The 22,635-nt window shown below is 34.9% G+C and overlaps 2 protein-coding genes and 1 long non-coding RNA gene across 4 annotated transcripts; 2 read left to right on the forward strand and 1 right to left on the reverse strand.

The window, feature by feature from the left end:
* Window positions 1-58: 58 nt before the first annotated feature.
* Window positions 59-3,767, reverse strand: LOC110660314 (FT-interacting protein 1-like). The gene has a single exon (XM_058134831.1). The coding sequence runs from the start codon at window positions 3,405-3,407 to the stop codon at window positions 291-293; it is 3,117 nt and encodes a 1,038-aa protein (XP_057990814.1). The 5' UTR covers window positions 3,408-3,767; the 3' UTR covers window positions 59-290.
* Window positions 3,768-6,393: 2,626 nt separating this feature from the next.
* Window positions 6,394-13,934, forward strand: LOC110660316 (chaperone protein dnaJ GFA2, mitochondrial). 2 transcript variants are annotated; one of them, XM_021818579.2, is made up of 18 exons: window positions 6,394-6,674; window positions 6,767-6,860; window positions 7,123-7,197; window positions 7,333-7,415; window positions 7,635-7,718; window positions 7,811-7,849; window positions 8,484-8,582; window positions 9,155-9,202; window positions 9,291-9,378; window positions 9,526-9,590; window positions 9,682-9,756; window positions 10,618-10,690; window positions 11,363-11,454; window positions 12,053-12,124; window positions 12,422-12,478; window positions 12,563-12,611; window positions 13,174-13,240; window positions 13,446-13,934. In XM_021818579.2, exons 1-18 carry the CDS (start codon window positions 6,588-6,590, stop codon window positions 13,537-13,539), a joined length of 1,341 nt encoding a protein of 446 aa, XP_021674271.2. In that variant the 5' UTR covers window positions 6,394-6,587; the 3' UTR covers window positions 13,540-13,934. The 2 variants fall into 2 exon arrangements, with proteins under 2 accessions (XP_021674271.2, XP_021674272.2); XM_021818580.2 differs by lacking the exon at window positions 13,174-13,240 and having other exon boundaries at window positions 6,402-6,674.
* A 2,557-nt stretch (window positions 13,935-16,491) lies between these two features.
* On the forward strand, window positions 16,492-22,562 carry LOC110660318 (uncharacterized). Its single transcript, XR_009143221.1, has 9 exons — window positions 16,492-17,725; window positions 17,844-17,930; window positions 18,021-18,083; window positions 18,183-18,255; window positions 18,337-20,390; window positions 20,564-20,977; window positions 21,061-21,790; window positions 21,891-21,962; window positions 22,048-22,562. It is a non-coding gene; the product is annotated as an uncharacterized LOC110660318 (long non-coding RNA).
* Window positions 22,563-22,635: the final 73 nt, after the last annotated feature.

Genomic DNA, 22,635 nt, shown 5'->3' on the forward strand with positions numbered 1-22,635 from the left:
AAGGTTTTATAAAACTGGCCTTGGTGTCTCTGTACTGTATTAAATCATGAACAAGAAATCATATTAAATAGGACCCCTATAATCTATTAAGCAAGTGTGATTTCATAGAGATGTTCCAGCCATGAATGCAAGGTTTTTTTGCCTCTGATACAACCTTCTACATCCCTATTGCAAGTTATTGCAGTGATTAATGAGAAAATTTCAAACAGGTCATCTATTTAAAACTCACAAGTCACAATATATAGGTTAGAGAAACAGAAAGCATGGTAAGCAACAAACTAGAAAGTACTTTATAATAAGCTGTCTGTTCTAGCTGGCAATCTCTTGAAGAAATTGCTGGGCACAGAAGGCAGCTTGCTTCGAAACCTAGGATGTCGCAGATGATACAGACCAGCAACCAGAGCGACCGCTCGGAATGGTGTTACATAGAGAACAACAGCTGCACAAAGACAGAACATGATAAAAAGACTGGTTGCTCTGGGGTCCCTCCAGCTGAGAAGGGACCCCAACCTCTCCCCTTGTGTTGCAATGTCACCCACTACTGTTTGTATCCTGCCTGCAACACTTCTAAGCCTGTCATATCTCATTCGAACCATATCATGGGGTTTGGAAGTTGGAAACGTGTCGAATTCCTCATCAAGTTCATCAGGGTGCACTGCTTCTGCCCAAGACAGTTTTGTATCCATGTGAGGTGGATGCCTTGGCCGGAACCTATAGTTCCATAGTCCAATAAGGAACATGTAGAGAAAGAGAGTTGGCAGGATCAACTCTGGATACCATATCAGTATCAGAAACAGAATATGAACTAGAACTGATGTGATTGGATTCTTCCATTGGCAAATACCAGCAAGCCATCTGCTCATGGAGATCATACCAGAGAGAAGTGACATGATTCTGAAGAAGTTTGCTTTGCTTCTTCGCATGCTCCACATGTGGGAATCCACATCTAACATATACTCCACCACTTCTTTTCTCAGGGGCGGTTCAGCTCGACCAAGCCTTGTTGCCACAATACTCATGGCTTGGTATCTTAAATTGTCAACTTGATTCACTGTGAAGGGATGCAGGTAATGCATTTTGGGCAGCAAAGGATGCCCATACACATATATCATGTTAGCAAGAGACAAGGTAGTGAATCGAATTGCGAGCTGCAGTTCACCCATTTTCTTCACTCCATTTGGGTGCAGGACAAGAAGTGGATATGAATGTGTATAAATTCGAAAAGCTTCCAAGGTAGATAGTCGTATTCTCACCTTTCCGATTCGTGCGTCTCTTGCTGCACTAGGAGCATTTGGTTTCTCTCCTCCTCCCAAATGGCAGTTATCGAAAACTCCCAATGTTATAACTGTGCAGGGATCATAGACTTCCCAGGTGTATTGCTCATTCCATTTCGGATTGAAGGTGTCAAGAATGGTTCTAGTCCGAACCCACTTCTGGCCATACTTAGCTACACAATAAGCATCTGTGCTTCCCCTGCCAACCTTCATCTTCATCGGAAGAAGACCTTGTGCACTCAAGATGCCTACTTCCAATATGCCAACAGGTTGTTTCCATAGCTGCCTTGCTGTTGGCCTTTGATCACTGATGTACATTGTTGATTCATCGAGGACATGGTATCCGCCTTCAAGACAAACTCTTAGGTGAATCCTGCTTGCAAATTTAAGTTCTTTTCTCCTGTCAGCTTCCAAGACACCGAAGCCAAATTTCTCCAGATTGAACCATCGAGAATGAACTGGTCTGTGATCAAGCCTTTTCTCAAAAATGTTGAGCGGTAAGCTTATCTTCCCTAACACATCTTCTCTTGTAGGGTGTACTCGATCCTCAACAGTAAGCAGCAGCTGCTCCTCAAAAGGCTCAGCTGCCACAAACACCAAATCTTCATTCCAGAGTGGGTTAGTGGTTCGACTTGGGTTTATCTTGGTCTTCAGAATCTGATTTCCAACCTGAACTTTTACAAATACTTCTGGGATGCGGCTTCTATCATTTGACACAATGTCCTGAGCTTCAATCACATTCACCCTCAGGTACCACAGTTTTGGTGATACATAGACTTTTGATCGTATGCTGAGAACACCCTCTCCATAGACTGAGGAAGCATCGGCGTGCCATGCTTCTGGAAAGGCCTCGTCAGCTTGTGTTCCCATCCAAACTGCAAGCATGATCTCTCCCCTCACTTTCCCTTCTCCACGTCGATCCTCCAGTCTATACCACTGAGGAGCTAGTGGGCTGTCAGGTGGAACTCTAGTTGGAATCTCATTCAAGTCAAAAACCACCCTTCCAAGATAATCATCTCTTCCCACCATTTCTTTATCTTTAACAAAAACTTCTAGCACTGATGACTGAAGTCGGTCTTTTGAGAAAGCAAAGACCTGGTGCCACTCTGGATTCATCTTCTTCTCGAAATGCTTTGTTCTCCCCTTGTAGTTCCCCATCTTTACTTCCACATAAGGATCACAGCTTCCGGTAATTGAGCTAGGAGGAAGATCTCTGGCCTTGACTACTCGAACGTATAGATAGGACATCTGCTCGACAAGGTCATACGTACTTGCATATCTCTCAGCATTCATCCATCCTGTTCCCCCATATGCTCCGCCAGCTGGCCACCTTTCCCCCAGCCGGGGGTTGGTGTCCTTCAAGGTGAAGTCATCTTGTTCACTAGGATGGGCTGGTTGACTGGCTGCATGCATTGTGTGCGAGACACCTTGAGGCCTTTTCTCCCTTGACAGGCTGGGTTGCTGCAGAACTTGGTGCTTATAGATTCTGTCCTTGTTTGGCTCTTTCACAGAAGTAATGCCACCAGATTCAGGAACTGCAACAGAAGTAGAATTTTCTATCACAGCAAGAGTAGAAATTTCTTTTTCAGGTTGTGTTGCTGTAGCATCGGTAGTCTTAACTGAAGCAACTTCAGCTTTAGGAAGAGCAGCTAGTGTTTTGCAGTCAAGATTGGAATTTTCTGCACTATGAGTATTAGCAGAGGTTTTTGGTGGTCTAGAAGGTGGAGGAGGAGATTTTGTTTCGGATTCTGATGAGATATAAATTTTCAGGCCAATGTCACCCTTGACAGATGAGAAAAACCACTTCCTTTCCAATTGGAAAGTTTGGTAAACTTCCTCACCTTTCTTGACAATATTTGAGCAAGGAATTCTAACTCTACCAAGGAAGTTTCGGCCAGGAATCGGTCTCCTCTTGTTGTAAATAGAGACCTCAATGGATTGGTGATATTTGCTTTTGGTTTCGTCTAGATCAAAGACAAGTTTCTGGTTCCAAACAGGGTTGAGGGTTTTAGGAACGGTTTTAGTTTTGCTTAGTTGGTTTTGGAAATCAACTTCTACATATGTACTAGCTGAACCTTCACCATCTTTAGGCATAAGATCATGAGCATCTACCACTTCTACCACTAGCTTCATTCTCCTTTTCTTTTCTGCTGGGAGAAGCTACAAAGAAGCAGCCCCCTACAAGAAATCTGAAACTCAAAGTGGAAGCAAGGAAGTTTTAATCACCAAGGAGAGTATAAAGAGGAATATTTGTTAAGGTTCTCTCTAACTAACAATGTTTTCTTTGAATTTTTGGTTAAGAAAGGAATGATTTGATGGAGAAGCTGCCCCATGAGTTCTGTAGAAACCCAAGCAGAAAATGGAGGGAAAGCATAAACTTTATTTAAAGAGGGAAAGCAAAGCTAGACCATTCCTTTAGCTGGTTACATAATAATGAAAAAAAAAAAGAAATCATAAGCATAATTCTCTACAAATCTGTTTGGTTACCAAGAATTTGAAAGGAAAGTAAAAGGGAAATTTTCTATCATGAAACTGGCATCCAAATGCTTGCTACAGAGGTTTTCCTTATTCCCCGCCTTATTTAATTCAGAAAATTTTCAGCAGCAAACTGATAAACTGACAGACAACTTTTTTTTTCTTGAAAAAATTTTATAATATGATAACTGTAATCTTCTTTACTTTCCTTTGTTTTCATCCTTCAAAGCTTATCGTCTTTGCCAAGAAAGGAGATGTTCAATTTCTGTCATGACTCATGATACAATATATGGTTCAACATTTTCCATCCTAAACAATCTTCTTGGCCTTTTATTCTTCTTCTTCTTCTTCTTCTTCTTCTTCTTCTTCATGTAAATTCTTTATTTCCTTCATTTCACTACTGCCAATTTCTGCAGAAATTATTTCTCATGTTTCCAGTTGAAAAGTTGAAAAAATTTTACTGATAAGGTCTATACATTTTAAGGACAATCCTTTACTTGTGTGGGCAGCAATTCCTACCTGAAGAAAACAAAAGGGAGGAAAAGAAAAGTTAGTGAAAGTAATTGATAGAGCTAAAAGAAAACAAAAGTAAAACCCAAAGCTTGAGTGCTATTGTAAGTCTGTGATCTTGGCCAAAGAAGCTTTTCCCATACTTTATTCTCTTTCTTGCTTTAAACTTTGTCTACTATTTTTTTTCCCTGCCTATCTCTTCTTGTTAGTCCTATCTGAAGAGTGAAGATAATTAATTGTGGTTATGGATGCTTAAGCTCATTGCTAATGAACTTTATTTTCAATGAGGATGTCAAGAAGTAGAATACCCAAAAAATCATCCAACTCAATAATTAATTTTAATATCGGAATAAGTTCTGAACTCATTTCAAATTTTATTGCATACCACTCAAACTCATTCTATTAAGAGTTATATCAAATCGAATACATAAAAATACATGATCCGTTGCTATCCTATTTCTAAGACTATAAAGTTTTAAGTTTAAATTCCATTTGAAAATAAATGAAAAATAAAATCACAAGAAGTCATCAGATAATTTTCTTGCTTTAAGTTCATCAGATTAATATCATCATCAAGTAAAAAAAGGGCTAAATCATCATCAAATATAAGAGGAAAGGTTTCCAGTAAAAAAGGGTTAAATCATCATAAAAAATAATAGCTCATTAAAAGGTTCTGAAAGTTCTAAAAACCTTGTGAGAAACCATAATTATAAAAATAAACTGGAGAAGCCACTAGAGAGCTCCAACTTTTTACCTTGTTGAGCTCTGGAATAAACAAATCTTGCAAGAGCTCTCTTTTGGTCTAAAGATCAAAGGTTCAAAATGATAGCCAATCCTGAATTGCTGGATCATTAACTCCCTTTGTGTTGAAGTGAGGAAAAGAAGAAATAAAGTGTAGCATTTCATGTTTAAAGCAGTGCTTTCTATGCATCCACCAAATTGTTTTCTGCTCCATTTACATGATCATTGGATTTTTAAAAAAAAAAAAAATCAACCAGAAAGCTTTTGTTGCATTATAATATTAGGCACTGTGAGCATAGTGCTTTGGAAAGTTCACATCTTCTATATAAATACTGGGAATGGAAATTATAAAAATCAAGTTCATGAAATGAGATTTTCTTTCAATGGAAAAGAAAAGGATTCATCAACAATTGTCCATAAATATTTTTATTTTCAGAGTTCTTCAAATTGGGAAATAGATTTTTGACACTGGTATTGAAGCTGTTGGTTAGAGAATTTTAAAAATTAAATTTACTATATTTTGATATTCAAAATAATAAAACAAAAATTACATTTTTTCCAACATTAAAAAGATTCTTTTCACAAAAACATATTTTTAATCTAACAACCATAATTTCAAAAAAAAAAAAAAGAGAATATTTGTCTTTAACTTATAAATAGGTCAAATCAACTTATAAACTATAAAAATATATTGACTTATTTATTTATAACAGATTTTATACTCATGAATTGACTTTATAAGTTAAAAAAAATAATAATAATAAGTTGACGACTCAATTTTTTATTTTGATGCTTATAACACTGTGTTTATAAATTAGTTTGATAAAATATTATATTATATTATATTTATTTAATTTTTAAAATTTATCATAAATTTTATTTAATATATTTTTTAGTAATTTTTAATAATAAATAAATTTATAAGTTATTTTTTATGAAATATATTAACTTTTTATAAATTATTTATAAACACTTTAATTAAATATATAATTATTTAAAATTTAAATATTTATAAATTTTAATAGTATTTATAAATTACGCTAAATACTCTCTTGCTCTTGGTTATATTAATTGTTTGTTGATTTTGAATTTGATTTATATAAGCTGATTGTGCATTTGGAATGTTAAGAGGATTTTTAATTTCAGAGAGAATTTCAGCCATTACTTTGCTTTCCTCTTGGCTTGTTTTTCCAGTAGAGGTCAACAGAATCATATACCAATGCAAAGGCATCCCATAGGAATATTCCAGTGAAACCTGTTAGTGTTAGCTTCTTAATTATAACTATAAATTCTTAAAATAAAATAAATTTGAATGAATAATTATTTTATTAACCAATTAAAATTTAAATATTTAACCTAAAAAAATTGATTCTATCTCCATAAATGAAAAAAATAAAACCAAAAATTGCTCCAATAAGGTTGGGCTATTGTCTCTCATCATAACTAGAACCTTCCAATCTCTAACAGAAGTTTGGGGCTTTCTAATTCGAGGGTGCAAACCCCCAAAATTCCTAACTCTCAAGCTCATAATCTACCATATCATTCACTGGGAGTAAAATTCGAAGAAACCCATAAAAAGCCCCCCAAATGGTTCGCTCTTATGGCGTCAAGCTTGTTGCTTGGCTCGCTCGCCGCTCTCCCTCATCCAACCTTTTCGAAGATTCTGCTAATTCTGTACGATTCAAACACTCGATTTCGATTTTTTTTTTCCTGAATTGTGATGTATATGCAGCTTCTTAATTATTGTGTAATTTGGCTAATTGCAGGTATATAAGAGTCTGTTAAATGGGAATTGTAGGGGATTGAGTACTGGGGTTTGCAACCCTGGTTGGGTTATTGGCAAGTACACTCCTAAAAATGGTACTTTTGTTCTCTCTCTTTCTCTAACTATCGTGTTTGGCTATTGAGAAAGCTGAGGAATGCAATAGAACGACAGTTTGGAAATTTTTGCTTGTTTCGGTGAAGTGCTTTGAGGAAACAAATTAAAATTATCCGTTAATTATTAAGCTAGAAAAGACTTGATTGTGCTCACGTTTTTCTAGTTTATTTATTTCATTTTCTTAGCGTCCAAAAGTAGCATTGTGGTTGGTTTCTACTGAGTTTCATGTTTGGAAATGTGCAGTTAACCACAAAAACTGGTTGTTATTGGGATCTTTGAATGCCAATATTTGCACAACGAGGTCAATTCATGGCTCTGGTATTTCACATGTTGCTTCTGTTATTTTTTAGTTTTATTTTGATTTCAAACCCCCACTTTATGTGTTTTATGAGAAATGTCTGATGGAACTATACTGTAAGTAGCAACACATTTTTATGTTGTTTTCTGGTTCAGCTTATATGTCAGGAGATTATTATGATGTACTTGGAGTTAGCAAGAATGCAACTTCATCTGAAATAAAGAAAGCTTATTATGCGGTAGGTTTCTCAATTATTTTTCCTTTTCCTAATTTGTGTATTTTCACTTTTTCAGTTCTATTTGTGCATCTCTATGCTCTTCCTCTATCTCTGATTTGGGATTGTGTGTGCATTACTGTTATTGGCGTTTGAATTTGTAGGATTTCAGCTTCTACTTCCTGAGGTAGACTGTACTTTTTATTTCATGTATTCTGATTTTAATTCCATGCTATTCTGCAGCTGGCAAAGAAACTCCATCCTGATACAAATAAAGATGATCCTGAAGCTGAAAAGAAGTTTCAAGAAGTTTCGAAGGCTTATGAGGTAGTTTTTACTGATTGGATATCTTGTCTCTTTACCTATCCATCTTGCAGATTGTACTAAATGAGGCAACTCTGTTTGTCCTGTTCTTGTAGGTTTTGAAAGATGACGAAAAGCGTGCACAATATGATGAGGTTTCAAATTTAATTATTTTATGTTTTTACACTATTTGTTAAAGGTCAAACAGATGCTTTTGCTGAATTATTTGTCTTTAAATTGATTTTTGGGAGTGAGTCATTGTCAACCATATTCTTTCCAAGGAAGTCCCTTATTTATATCTCTGGGAAGAATGGCTTATTATTATTATTATTATTATTATTATTATTATTATTATTATTATTATTCATTGTCAACCATATTCTTTCCAAGGAAGTCCCTTATTTATATCTCTGGGAAGAATGGCCTATTATTATTATTATTATTATTATTATTATTATTATTATTATTATTATTATTATTATTATTATTATTATTTCATGGTGAATTAGTGCATCAAGATATATGATGAGGCCAATTATCACATGCATGCATCTTCCATATACATTTTGTATGTTTCATGTGGTTGTTCATGTATAGATCTCTGTCTCCTCCCCTTTTCTTTTTCAAAGTTTCCAACTTTCTATGCATTGGATGCCAACGATGGGGAAGGTTATTTTAATATTTTATGTGCATGTATTTGACAATTTGTAGCATTTTTGTTTTGATATAGTGATGCTCTCTTTGGTTAGTGTCTGTCTACTGATGTTTGCTGTATATTCAATCTTGTAGGTTGGCCATGATGCATATGAACGTAATCTCAATGGAGATTTTCATCCTGGTGGACCAGGATTCGATAATCCATTTGATAGCTTCTTCAGAATGGATGACGTAATAACTTTTTCATTAATCTTCTCTCTCTTCATTTTGATTCTTGGAACTTATACGTTCTCTTGTATGATTAGTTATAGGTTCATGCATATTGCAATCTGAAACTTACAACTTAATGAGGCCTGCCTATTCTCTCTCTCTCTCTCTCTCTCTCTCTCTCTCTCTCTCTCTCTGGGTTTGGCTGGGTTAGTGCGTGTGTGGAAGATCACATTTTAGGGAGCTGCAAACTCTTGGGTTAGAATTCTTGAGGGTTTGAATTGTCAATTTTTATGAGAAATTATGTTATTAATACAGTTAAAACTGGCTCTAGTATGTAATTTGGACATATGATGAAATATACAGGAATCTCTGGAGAAATGTATTGTAGAACAATGAAAATTGAAATGTGGTTAAAGTCACCTAGTGGTTGCAGGAAGAAAAGGAGATGTCTTACTTATATATGTAATGCTAGAATATGCCTTCTTTTCCATTGGGTTTTATGTTGTTTCTCTCAATTTTTTTTTTCACCTTTGACAAATTTCAACATGCTGTTCTTTTGTGAACAATAATGCACTTTCTATGATGGAGATCAGATATTCGGCAACATATTTAAGCAGAAGCTTGGCGGCCAAGATGTCAAGGTTTTTATCACTTATTATCTATATCATTGATCTCTTTGTGATTTGGAATTAATTTTTGTATAATTTCCCTGTTTCTCTTCTTGCATAGGTTGCTGTTGAGCTATCCTTCATGGAAGCTGTTCAGGGATGCACCAAAACTATCACATTTCAAGCTGATACAGTTTGTGAAGCTTGTTGTATGTTTATTCTCTGCACTTGCTATTATTTGCTAACTTGCTAATTGGAAATTTGCCACTTCTGCAGAATTTGTTAGTTCTCTTGTTGCTAGAATTAAGATGCAATTTTAAGAAGGTATAAACTTTTGCTTACCCTTAATTTTGCAGATGGAGAAGGTATTCCTCCTGGGGTAAAACCTGAAATGTGTAAGCGCTGTAAAGGCACTGGCATGGTTAGTTTTTGCAGAAGGCAGATATGATGGACAGTACTTGTGCAGCAAAAGATGGCTTTCCTTAGCTGACATATTTTTACTACACATGCAGGTGTTTACCCAAAAAGGATTCTTTAGTATTCAACATACTTGTAATCAGTGTGGTGGAACTGGGCAAACTGTATCGGTATGCTACAAATTAACATTTATTTTCATTTTTTGTCCTTTAAATTGAACTTTAAAAAGGAAATTCCCATCATTCACACATTGATTTAAAAGGCTATAGTTTGTATTGTCATTGGCATGGAATTTAATTTTAGTTTTAATCTATGTAATGTAAAAATAGTGGCTTTTGGATTTCACCATTTAGGCAAATTCTGTTTATAATCATCCTGTCAGCAGTATATTACTCATTTGGTTTAATGTCTTGGTCCAATAATGGCATGAGATATTTAAATGAAATGTTAAGAGAGAGAGAGAGAGAGAGAGAGAGAGAGAGAGAGAGAGTTCTTCACCTTTCCTAACCACACCTTTAGGAATCACTGCTTATTCTTTTGAGATTGTTCTGTTAAAAGTTGATGAGAATTTAGGATCATAAAATCAATGATTCCTTTTTATTCTTTTTCATTTTCCTTTTATTTCCCAAGGAAGGGGGTGGTTGTAAATATTGTCAATTTTTTCTGTAATTTTTTTTTTCTATATGTTTTACTTCATTTAAGATTTTTTAATGTCTTTTCATATTGTCATCCAAGTCTCATAAACATCACAATTACAATTGTGTATTTCTAAGTGGTTTCACTAGGTATTAGACATCTTTTTATGACTTGTCTAAGTTTACAATGTGAGATCGCTACCTGATAGATAAATTTTGGAATCAATCTTATTGGAAATTAGAGATATTTTAGAAGTGGAGTTTATCTTTAGTTGAACGATTTATATTTATTAAATCCCACTGCCTCCTGTAAAATAGTTGTTAACAATTGTAGTCCTTTAACACTTACATTTTTAATATTACTGCAGCATTTTCTAATAGTACTATTGGTTGCAGAGTTTTTGCAAGACATGCAATGGACGTAGAGTAGTGAGAGGAACAAAGTCTGTCAATTTGGATATTATGCCAGGTCTGTTTTCTTGATCTTGAAGCATCTTGTTGAATTTTTCTGGTCTTATATAATATCTTAGCCTTTCTTTCCTGGTTTGGCTCTTACAAATACTTATGCACTGTGCTTATCATTTACCTAGCACATGTCACATTTGAATTCTCTTCATGGTAGGTACCTTCAGCTAATTAATAATATACTAAATGATTGCCTACTTTTTCGTGCAAAATGTGTGCAACTAACAACTAATGTTTTTGGTAGGTGGATGCCCCTTCTCCTCTAAACTCAGTTTAACAAGTTATGACTTATATGATACACTTTAGTGAGTGCATCCATGTGTATTAAAGGATGTTATGGCACGAGAAAATTCTTTAAATGAAACTTGCTATTGTTAAAAAATGAATTTGATTACTTGCTTGAGTGGCTTATAATTATTGTTGAAAATGTCGATTGAGTGGCTTATGAGTACTTGCATTAAAGCTAGCTATTTATCCGCTATTTATCCACACCCTTTGTCACAATAAGTAAGTTTTTAGCATTGTGTTAAGTTCTATATTGAATATTTATCTCTAATCAGGTGACCCTTGGGGATGCTTTTTTATTATCTGTTGTTCTGCATGATCCTTCTTTTGATAGATTTTTTGTTCTTTTTTTTCGGTTTGTGCTTGATGTTTGATTCTATGCTGTCTGTAGGAGTGGATGACAATGAAACCATAAAGGTGCCAAGAAGTGGTGGAGCAGACCCAGATAGAAATCAACCTGGTGATCTATTCGTAACCATCAGGGTAACTCAACATCCTTGATACTGAATCTTGTGAGGCAGCTATATTTGTATTATTTGTTCATTATTCTATACTTGGTTGTGAGAAGTGAGGATGTGCTGTGGACAAACTGTGTTGGAGCTTGGCTAGGAATCAGGAAGGTGATAAATTATCTTGTAGATTCTAGGAAATAATGAAGGCCATTTCGTAGCAGGATTATTTGGCAGGTTATATCTATTAATTAATTTTCCTTTCATTTGGCATGCATGGATGGTTTCTTTAGAATTCATTCATTTAGCTGAGAATTTGGTGGACAGGAGGATTGTTCTTTTTTGCTGTCATTTGTCTTATGATGGAACTATAGATCATTTATTCACATAGTTTTATTGTTGGGGAAGTGTGGCCGCTGTTTGTCTTGATGAGCCATGCACTAATCAACGATTGCCTATCAAACTGGAGGCTGTCAAGGAGATGGAATAACTATATGGAGGATTAGTCCACCGTATCTGATGGATTTTTTTTGTTCTATTTTGTATTGGAATTTATTGCTGATCATAAACTATTAAGTATATTTATATTTTTTATGGCATTTATCATTGTGGTAATTTTCTTTTCATCCCAGGTTCGGGAAGATCCTGTTTTCCGTAGAGAAGGCTCTAACATTCATGTGGATGCTGTTTTGAGTGTTACTCAGGTAAAACTTTGCCGTTAAGTTTTTCATTGCTCAAGAACAGCATTTAATTTCTAATGCATGAAAGTTTTTCTTGGTGTGGTTGATGGTTTTTAAATTTCATGCAAACTTTCATTTTTCAAATCTGTCAGCTTAAGTCATGGGTTTTGGTAATAAATAAAGTCAGGTGCTCCTTTCAAAGTTTCTGCTTCAAGAAACTTATAAACCATGCCACACTCCCGTCTTTGCTATATCCATTGTAACCCACAAATTCCTTTTGATATATCTGAATTTGAAGTTCACTGAATTGTTCTTTTGCAGGCAATTTTGGGGGGAACCATCCAGGTCCCTACTCTCACAGGAGATGTTGTACTTAAGGTATGCTTAATCTTTGTTCAGGGTTAATCAGTGGTAAAAAACTAAGCCACTCATCATTCAGTCTAACTTGTTCTCTATTTTCAGGTCCGGGCTGGCACCCAGCCTGGCCAGAAGGTGGTCCTCAAGAAAAAAGGTGAGAATACACTAATATATATATATATATATATATATATATATATATATATATATATAATCTAGGTTGTGTCTTCAGTTATGGGCTGTTCAAGTTTCGTGGTTTTTTTCCTGTAGATACTTTAGAGTTATAAGTTTGTGTTTGTGGCATTTGTTTGCTTTATAAGTTTTAAGCCATTTGATATTTGTAGGTGATAATCATAAAAATTTGAGGAATGACTAGGAATTGAATATGTTTTGGATTCAGTGGGTCTGTGGGAGGAATTCTTTCCTAACTTCTTACTTGAACTGATGTGGCTGAGTGTTCTTTCTATTATTGTTCTTCTTCTCCCTGCATCATGTATATTCTGGACTAAGTTTAGAATGTTTTTCATTACTAGCTGATGTGGGATTCTTTTGTAATTTTATATCAAATCTTGAATTGGTGCTGCTGAATTTTGTTAATTTCTCGGCATTTTGAATTGCCTTGCTTCATAATGTGTTAGGGACGTATTCATTCTATTAATGGCCTGTCTTAATTTTTACTCAAGTAAATAATAAGTTGTCTTGATACTTATCAACAGGGGTTAAAGCTCGTGGCTCTTACTCTTTCGGTGACCAATTTGTGCACTTCACTGTCAACATTCCAACGTAGGGTTTTCTCTTGTCAGTTAAATAATTTCACATTTTAATGCATATTTGTGGCCTGGTGTGTAGTTACAACATATGAGTAAATTAAAAGCAAAGTTGTTTTAAAACGCCACTTTTCATAATGGTATAGATTGGATAGGTAATTTGCTAATGCCATTTCTGCAAGAGAACACAATGCCTGAGTCAATTTTTTTTTTCCCTACAGGAACTTGACTCCAAGACAACGGGAATTGATTGAAGAGTTTGCCAAAGAAGAACAGGGTGAATATGATAAGTGTGCTGCTGGAGCCTCTGGGTAAAGAGACCTGAGCAAACTCGTCAGCCTTCATCAGCCATCTCAGGGTTAGCAAGACAATATAAAAGAAAGGGATCAAGAATAGGAGGAAAGGTCATATTATTTTAACCGACCTTTATCAGAAGTTTTGTAGGATGAAATTTGTTGAGATGCATGCGACCTTTTGTTTATTTTAGAAGGAATGTAATTTTTTTTTTCCCTCGTGGATCACAATCACAATTATACAATATTATTCGAGGCCAAAAGTTGAGCTTCTTTCAATCAAATACAATGGTCTTTGTACAGAATTTATATTGTATTTTTATTACAATTTTTGATTGCGTGCAGAACGCAATCTATCGGAATGATCTTTGCTTTCCCAGCTCAACAATAAATAGGGATGATTTATGTTTTCTGAAAGCCTTGTTGATCATCCCTTCTTCACAGTTCATAGTCTTGAATGGTTGCTTTAATGTTGATAAGCTTCCTGATGCAGTTTAAAACATAGCTGTTCTCAATATACTTGCTCTGGTATTTCAAAATCAATTCTCTTCAGCTAAGGTGCGCCTCAGCAGCTCTGAAGTCTGCTATGTTATATCGTTAAATCCAGCTCAGAAGACTAATTGAATATGATAGCTTCTTTAATAGCTGCTTTAAACATAACTTTTCTCTTCCTATTATATATATATATATTTAATCTATGTAAATTCTAAAAATTTCCGGGTAATATAACATAACTATAGTAACAAACCAATAATCAGAATCAAATATTAAGCCTATAATAAGTATCAAAAATCAAAATAAGGGTATTTGCTCAACAAATACAATTGTATTATTATTAATCCACAATATTATTTGAGGTGAAAATTCAAACGTCAATTGTGCATTCAATTACAACTCATAAAATATCAATGACAAAAAAATTAAACGGAAACATTGAAAATAAAGAAAACAAAGTTTACTTTTTTTTATCACACCTAAAGACTGCGTAAATATCTATGGAGAACTCTTAAAATTTTATAGAAATTTCAACAAAATTTTCCTTGAAATTAGACCTTTTCTCTCTATTAAAGATGAGCAAAATCATACAATAATACCACAATCCTCAATGGGCCCACATCAAACCAGTTCACTAATTTAATATGCCTCAGTGGCTCACAAGTGACATTGCCACGTTTATATTTCCTCAGCACCTTAGTGCCACACATTTAGTAAATGCATATCTTAACACTCTTACTAGTTCTTGAACTCAATCATTACCGAACTCATCTATATATTTATATAAATATTATAAAGCTGAATTTTAAAAAAGGTTTGCACAATATTAACAGGTGTTTATTTTATTTTATTTTTTTGCCAAGTGTCATCTTATGGAGAGCCATTAGAAAATTGTGCAGAACCAGTAGGCCTGGGAAGAAAGGGCTATTCCGTGATCTGCATTGAATGAAGATTGGAATAGATGGAGAAAGACGGGGGAATTTACCAAGAAACAGAAAGAAAGATTGATCAATAAAAGTTAAAGACAAAGACAAGTACCAAGAAACAGAAAGAAGAGATCGATCAGTAAACGTTGACGACAAAGACAAGTCTGCATTATTATTAAATGAATGAAGGACACATTTACACAACTAAGGTTATGCATTCTTTACATAACATTGGCGATAATATATATGCATATTCATCACTCTCCAGGAAGAAGAGGCCTTAAAATATTTGCAACTTGGCTTCTCCAACAACTCTATATGCATATTGACTGATTAATTAAGGACGGCATCATCTCTTGCAAATCCACTAGTTTTCCTAAACTTTCTACACTTTCATCTAAGCCAGTTTTCAGTCATTATCCTTCTATAGATGGCTGAACAAATCCCATTCAGCATTGCACAAAACTTATTAACAAATGTGGCATCATTTACCTTCCAAGAAATAGGATTAGTATATGGTGTCAAAAATGATCTTTGTAGGCTTGAAAATACTCTCTCCAGTGTTAAAGCTATACTTCTAGATGCTGAGTGGAAGCAAGAAAACAGTCATGCAGTGAAGAACTGGATAAAGAGACTTAAAGATGTTGTCTATGATGCAGATGACTTGCTGGATCAAAAGGCAACTGAAGATTTGCGAAGAAAGGTTGAAGGTCAGGGAAGAATGGTAAGGAAGGCATGCGACTTCTTTTCTTTCTCAAATCAAATTGCATTTCGTCTTAATATAGGCCATAGAATCAAAGATATCAAGAAGAGGTTAGATGAAGTTGCTGAAGATATGTCTACCTTTGGCTTTATAACTAGCAACCAAGTTGTAGTAGACATGCAAGTTAAGAATAATTGGAAAGAGACAGATTCCTTTGTATTGAAATCAGATATAATCGGAAGAGAAGAAGAAAAGAAAAAAAATCGCAGAATCATTGTTGCGTCCAGACAATCAAAGCAATGTTTGTTTAGTTGCAATTATTGGTTTTGGTGGCTTAGTAAAGACTACCCTTGCCCAATTAGTGTTTAATGATGAGGAAGTGGTGAGCCATTTTGATCTGAAAATATGGGTATGTGTTTCTGAGGAGTCAATGGTTGAAATGCTAGTTAAAATCATCCTTAGAAACGCAACGAGTAATGAAGTGCCCAACTTTTCTTTGGAGCAATTGCAAGTCCTCCTTAGACAACACTTGGAAAAAAAAATACTTGTTGGTGTTGGATGATGTGTGGAATGTAAACAGTAGAATTTGGGATCAATTGAGGAAATATTTAATGGTTGGTGCAGTAGGAAGTAAGATTTTAGTAACTACTCGTAGCAAGAGAGTTGCTTTAGCTATGGGTGTAGATTGTCCATATGCTTTAGAGGGTCTAACAGAAGATCAGTCATGGGATTTACTTGAGAAGCTAGTATTTAGAGAAGGAACAGGCCGAGTGAATCCAAATTTGATAAAAATTGGAAAAGAACTTGCAAAGAAGTGCAAAGAGTTCCACTAGCAATCAGATCTTTAGGAGGCATAATGCAACTTAAAAGTAGTGAAAGTGAATGGTTGTCTGTCCTAGAAAATGATGTATGGAAGTTATTTGATAGTGATAATGATATTGGTCCTGTGTTGAAGTTGAGTTATGATCACTTACCAAATTATTTAAGGCACTGTTTTGTACATTGTGCAATGTTCCCTAAAGATTATGAGTTTGATAAGGAGAAGTTAATTCAATTATGGATGGCACAAGGTTATGTTCAATGCTGGAGTCAAAGTGGAAATGAAAATTTAGAGGATGTTGCTGATGGATACTTCAATGAATTATTATTTAGGTCATTTTTTCAAAAGGATGAGTATCATTTGGATAGGGATTATTATAAAAAGCATGACCTTATCCATGACCTTGCAAAGTCAATAGCAGGGGATAATTGGCTTTCTTCTATGACAACTCTTGTCAAATTTGATATAAATTGGTGTTGAAAATGCAAGCATCTGCCACCTTTGGACCATCTCCATTGTTTGAAATATCTCAGTCTTGTTGAGTTTGATTCTCTGGAGTATATCTCAGATAAAGATGATTCTTCCTCTTTTTCATCTGCATCAACAACATTCTTCCCGTCCCTAAAGATTCTTGAACTCTGGAGCTGTCCTAATCTGAAGGGATGGTGGAGAATGTGGATGGATGCTGAGCTAGTGCCTCAGTTTCCTTGTCTTTCTCAGTTAGTCATTGATAATTGCCCTTACCTGACTTTGATGCCAACATTTCCATCTCTGGACAAGAAGCTATGGCCTTCCAATGCCAACATAAGACCATTGCATCAGACATTGAAGGTGAAGATGATGACGCGAACAGCTTCCACATTGCCATAAATGTCTTATTCTCCTTCTTCAGTTACTGCTCCACTTTCCAAATTAAAGTCATTAACCTTAGAATCCATGGAGAATCTAGCATCTCTACCTAGAGATTGGATGCGGAACCTCACCTCCCTTCAGAAACTAAGTATCGACTTTCTTGCCAATTAGCAAAGTCACCAGATCTACAACTGCCCCAATTTGGCATCCCTGCCAAAAGGAATATGTCAAATCACTACTTTACAAGAGTTGAGGATTAATGGTTGCCTTCATTTGTCTGAAAGGTGCAGACAAGATGTGGCTACAGATTGGCCCCACGTTTCTCACATCTCAAATATCAGGACTAATGGGCATTATATTAAATATCAGGGCTGCTACTTATTGGAAGAGGAACGATCCTCTGCTTCTGTGGGTTAGTACTTTGTCCCCTTCACACCAATTTATTTCAGTTTTACTTTAGACTACTGATTCATTTTACCTCAAATGTCTATTTTTTACAAATTATTTAAATTCTGACCTTCTATCTGCAGGAATAGAAGCAAGTGATGTTTGTCCTGTGATAGCTATCTACAAGTTGTAATTGACTTAATAGGATCTATTCATTCACTATCTTTCAGGTTCTTATCTCTTTCAGTTTCACTTATTTTTGAGAAATATATTTGCAATGCATTAGTTTCACTTAATTTTCATTTTTTAACTTTGTACAGGAATGAAGCAATTTTGAATTGAAGCTTGTCTTCAACATATTTCTATTACCAACTATTACCAAGGTATGGAATTTTAACTATTTTATAGCTACTTTAAATTTTAAATCTCTTTCAATTTCAAATTTTGGTTTATTCGCTAAGTTCATTTCAACATGTATATAGTAACAAAGCTAAGGTTAAATTCACATGAAAAAGATCATCAGCTGCATCTACAAGATATATTTCTCTCCATCTGGTAAGTTGATCAACTGCCTTTTTTGTTCTGTCTTCGCTTTATCTTTCAGGATCAACAAGTTTGGTTCTGTACTATATGCAGGGCTGGAAGGATGTTGACAACTGGAATTAACTCTTAGGGTAGACATGTAGAATCAATTTTGCATTTTGAAGCAATGGGAATCTGCATTTTGAATCAACTCTTGGAATAGGCATTGTCACATCTCTTTCCCTTCAAGAAGCTAGTGACATCAGATTGCATTGGTTATCAATGGGTGATGATGGTGCACAACTGACCATGATGTCACGTTCCCTTAGCCATCATCTTTCCAATATTCCGAAGGTATCAAATTTTAAGTCTTGCAAGGACTTTATCATGCATCATAATTCTACTGCCACAGATATCTGATAAGGAAAATTTAATGTGCTTCAAATTACTGTATATTTTGCATTAGCCAGAATACTTTATATATTTTCTGGTCAGAGTTGCATATTGAGAGCAAGAAGATGGCTTGGTATCAATATCATCTCATCAAAGTAGGACGGATTTATTTTACCTAATTATGTGATAATGAATTGATAACTGTGTTGATCATATTGTTCAGTGGGCCTTCAAATATAAAATATTATGTCACATTCTTTAAGGAGAAAGAAGCTAGGCAAGAACATCAGCGATAGAGCAAGCAGAAAGGGGAAAATTTTATAGGGAGATGGCAAAAATGAACGCCGAGCTGAAAAGATGGATGAGTAGGGTGTTATATTTCTTCCTTTTTCAGATTATACTCAGTGCAGATAAGGGGTTCAGAATTGCTATTGGTTGTGGAGACAACAGAATATTTTAACAACATGAATAGCTTTGGCAACCCATTCCCCTAGTTTCTTGTCATCTTTACTTTTAAATTGACAAAATTTGGCATATCACGCTTCTATATTAATTTTTGATAATATTCATTTCCAATTATAGAACATTTCAGGGTCCATGTGTTGATGCAAACTATGGAAAAAAGTGCATCTAGCAATCTCTATTAGCATCCACTTTTGTGTAGGCACAGAGCAAGTGTGCAATTTACATCAAATGTAAGTACCATATGTTTTTAATTATCTTGCCAACTTATTTTTGTCAAAATTCTTGGGTTTGGAATTGTTTCATCATGTAATAATATTCATCATGTTATAAAGGGAGCTTAACCTTAACAGAGCGCATCTTCTTATGTGTCCTGTGCTATTCCACTTCTAACAAATTACTGATGAGAAGGCAGTGAGTTGATTATAAAAGTCTGATGGGTACCTTCCACTTCATCTTCTTATATGTCTAAGATTATGCTTGTGTAGGCTGTATGGGCTTTCACAAGCTATTAGAAAACCTTATAGCAGATAGTCTCTAATTTTATTTTACCTGTGCATCTAAGTGTAGAACAAATTTTCATTCTCTCGGTGCAGCAATTTGGTGAAATTCCCACATCGTTGCTTAAAAGAGAAGCAGTGAAATGCATCTCTGAGTCATTGAACAACGAATACACACAGCTAATGTGAGAGAAGATCTGTCACTTGTCAAAGGTAGTTTGAAGTCCAACAACTAGCGACTGACAATAGTCAAAGTAAATAAAAATCACGAGTCTGATATATGTTTTCTTTGTTTCTTCCTTCCAAATTTCCATTGTTCTGGTCCTCTTTTACAAGTACTGAGAGGTTCATTTTTGCTGTTGTGGATGGATATGGAGGCAACTGAACATTGTTCATGGAATGGAGAATTTTGGTAATACATTCTCTTTTTTCTTAGGATCTGAAACCTTATAATATTTAAAGGCCAAAACAAATCAAGAAAATTTGTCCACCATTGTTCACCTTTTTTTTAAAAAAAAAAAAAGAAAAAAAATAAATATAATGTCAGAGCCAAAGTAAAATCCACTGCCTACCTTGTCCTGTCTTCACTTTCATCTTTAAAAGTTAACAACTTTTATTCTGATAATATATTCAGATGTCGCAGGATAATTTCACTAATCTTTGACTATCCATTGGATAATGGAAAATATTGCTAGCTTAACTCTGAAATCATCCAGTGCCTTCAGTTGATATCACCAGGATGCATTTATTTTATGTAATAAACTGGTGCCGTTGTGCAGAAGGAAACTTTTGCTACTTTCGGATTTTAGGAAGGTAATAACATTTTCTACCTTTTCTTCACCTCCACATGTCTGGTACCCTACTGTTGATTATATAAAGCATATGAGATTTGACATATGACAGTTGATGTCCTCAAAGTTGCTCAGAAACGTTTTTGCAATTTGAATGAAATTTGCAGCAATTCATTTTCTTTTTATTTTTTACAGGAATGAAGCAATTTGAACTTGAAGCTTCCTAATAAGGGCGACAAATCTTCAAAATATTTCGCTTTTCCAGTATTACAAAGGTTTGAAATCTGGTGTTGGTTTCTAAACTGGTGGTTTAATCTCTTTGATTCGTGATAAATCCCTGGCAAAGTCCTTGGTTAATCTCTTTTATGCCATAATGTGGTGCACAAAAGAGAAGGATCTGGAGTCTCTAAAAATGGAGCTTCAATACTTTACCAAATTGCAGTGTCTCCAGATAGGAAATTGTTGTAATTTGACTGTTTTGCCAGCCTGGATGGGCAACCTCAAAGGAATGCGTCAAATCACCACTTTGGCAGAACATTTCTCACATCCCAAATATATGGATTGATGAGTGGACAATTCAAAAGGGCTGCCGCTACTTCTCTTTATATAGTATAGTTGATCCACAGCTTACTCTATTCTGTCTTCACTTTATCTTTCAAAGTTAACAACTTTTGTTCTCATTCTATATACAGACGTGCAACTGTAGAGGAATGATTCTACTAAGCTCTGACAATCCACTGGATGATAGAACAAATTACTAGCTCCATTCTTGGAATTATATGTTGCTAGTGCACACAACAAACCTTTTTCTACTTTTGGATTTTGGAAAGGTATAGCAAAACTTCCTTTTTTTCACCTTAATGTTCATAGGCAGATATCAAAACTTCAAAATGAAATATTATGCTCAGTTTAAGAACTTTAATCTCTTACCAGTTTCAGCCTCCCGCTGCATTTGAACATCTAGAGAATATTGTACATATATATATATATATATATAGTTAAAGATGGTTGGTACTTTTAAACTGCAATTCTAGTGAAGGATCTTTTTGAAGTTTTCCAATTCGTTTCATGTATAATTCTACTTTGTGTGGAGTTATTTCAATTGTTTCACACTAATTAAGTAATTTAGAATGGCTCATATCAGTTTGATTAATGATACAACTCCAAATGTTATGATTCTTCAAGTTCTGACCGTCTGCGGGGAATAGAAGCACATGAAGCTTGTCCAGTGCCAGTTGATATATAGAAGTTGTAATTGCCTTCAATAGGCCTACTCATCCGCTACATATTTGCAATGGATTAGCCGTCACGGGCAATTTATGATCTGATATTTTGGTTTTTCTTTTTAACTTTGTACAGGATTCAAGTGATTTTGTCTTGAAGCTTATCTTCAACATATCTCCTTTTTCAAGTATTGCAAGGGTATGAACTTGTAACTATTGCTAGAACTACTTGAAATTTTAACTTTCTTTCAATTTCAAAGGTTGGCTTATTTGCTTAGTTCATTTCAACATGTACGTAGTATCAAAGCTAAGGTTAATTCCGGTGTAAAGGATCATCAGCAACTTCTGCAAGATGTAGTTCTCTCCATCTGGTAAGCTGATCAAAAACTGCCTTCTTTGTTCTGTCTTCACTTTATCTTCCAGCGTCAACAAGTTTGGTTCTGTACTTATGTGCAGGTTGGAATGGAATAGACATTTAAAACCAATTTTGCATTTTCAGAGGCAATCAAAATCTGCATTTTGAATTAACTCTTGGAAATAGGTAATCCGTGTCTAAATTTTGTCAATGGCTCTTCAACTTACATTGCCACATCTCTACCCTTTTGAGAAGCTAGCTAGTGACTTAAAAGTGCATTGGTTCTCAATTAATGATGATGGTGCACAACTGACCATGATGTCATCTTCCCCTGGCAATCATGCTGCAATTCAGCCACTTAGGATCATGTAATGTATTGTCACCTCCAGCACTTCTGTAGTTGCATCATTCAGATATATTTATTTTCTTTGGGCAGTTTGCTCTGAATTATATATTAATCTATCCAGACTGATTTTTCTGAAATTAATGCAATGTATCCATGTGCTAATCCTTGTAGGCATTACAATATCCAAATCAATTGAAGTTCTTATAGAACATTTTAGTTGGTAGAGAATTAAATAATTGGAAGATATAGGAACATGTTGACTTGTTTTTAAGATTATACTCCTCAAGTGCAGACATGGAGAGATATGGAGAAATTCATATTTGCTCTTGGATGTGGAAGCAAC

The sequence above is a fragment of the Hevea brasiliensis genome, chromosome 14 (assembly GCF_030052815.1).
Source record: "Hevea brasiliensis isolate MT/VB/25A 57/8 chromosome 14, ASM3005281v1, whole genome shotgun sequence".
Lineage (NCBI taxonomy): Eukaryota > Viridiplantae > Streptophyta > Magnoliopsida > Malpighiales > Euphorbiaceae > Hevea > Hevea brasiliensis.

Bases quoted from the DNA above. Each gene is read 5' to 3' on its own strand.
- LOC110660314 (XM_058134831.1), bottom strand. From the start codon at position 3,407: ATGAAGCTAGTGGTAGAAGTGGTAGATGCTCATGATCTTATGCCTAAA.
- LOC110660316 (XM_021818579.2), top strand. From the start codon at position 6,588: ATGGTTCGCTCTTATGGCGTCAAGCTTGTTGCTTGGCTCGCTCGCCGC. The intron at 9,203-9,290 runs GTTTTTATCACT...CTTCTTGCATAG, and splicing joins TTGGCGGCCAAGATGTCAAG to GTTGCTGTTGAGCTATCCTT. The intron at 11,455-12,052 runs GTAACTCAACAT...TTTTCATCCCAG, and splicing joins ATCTATTCGTAACCATCAGG to GTTCGGGAAGATCCTGTTTT.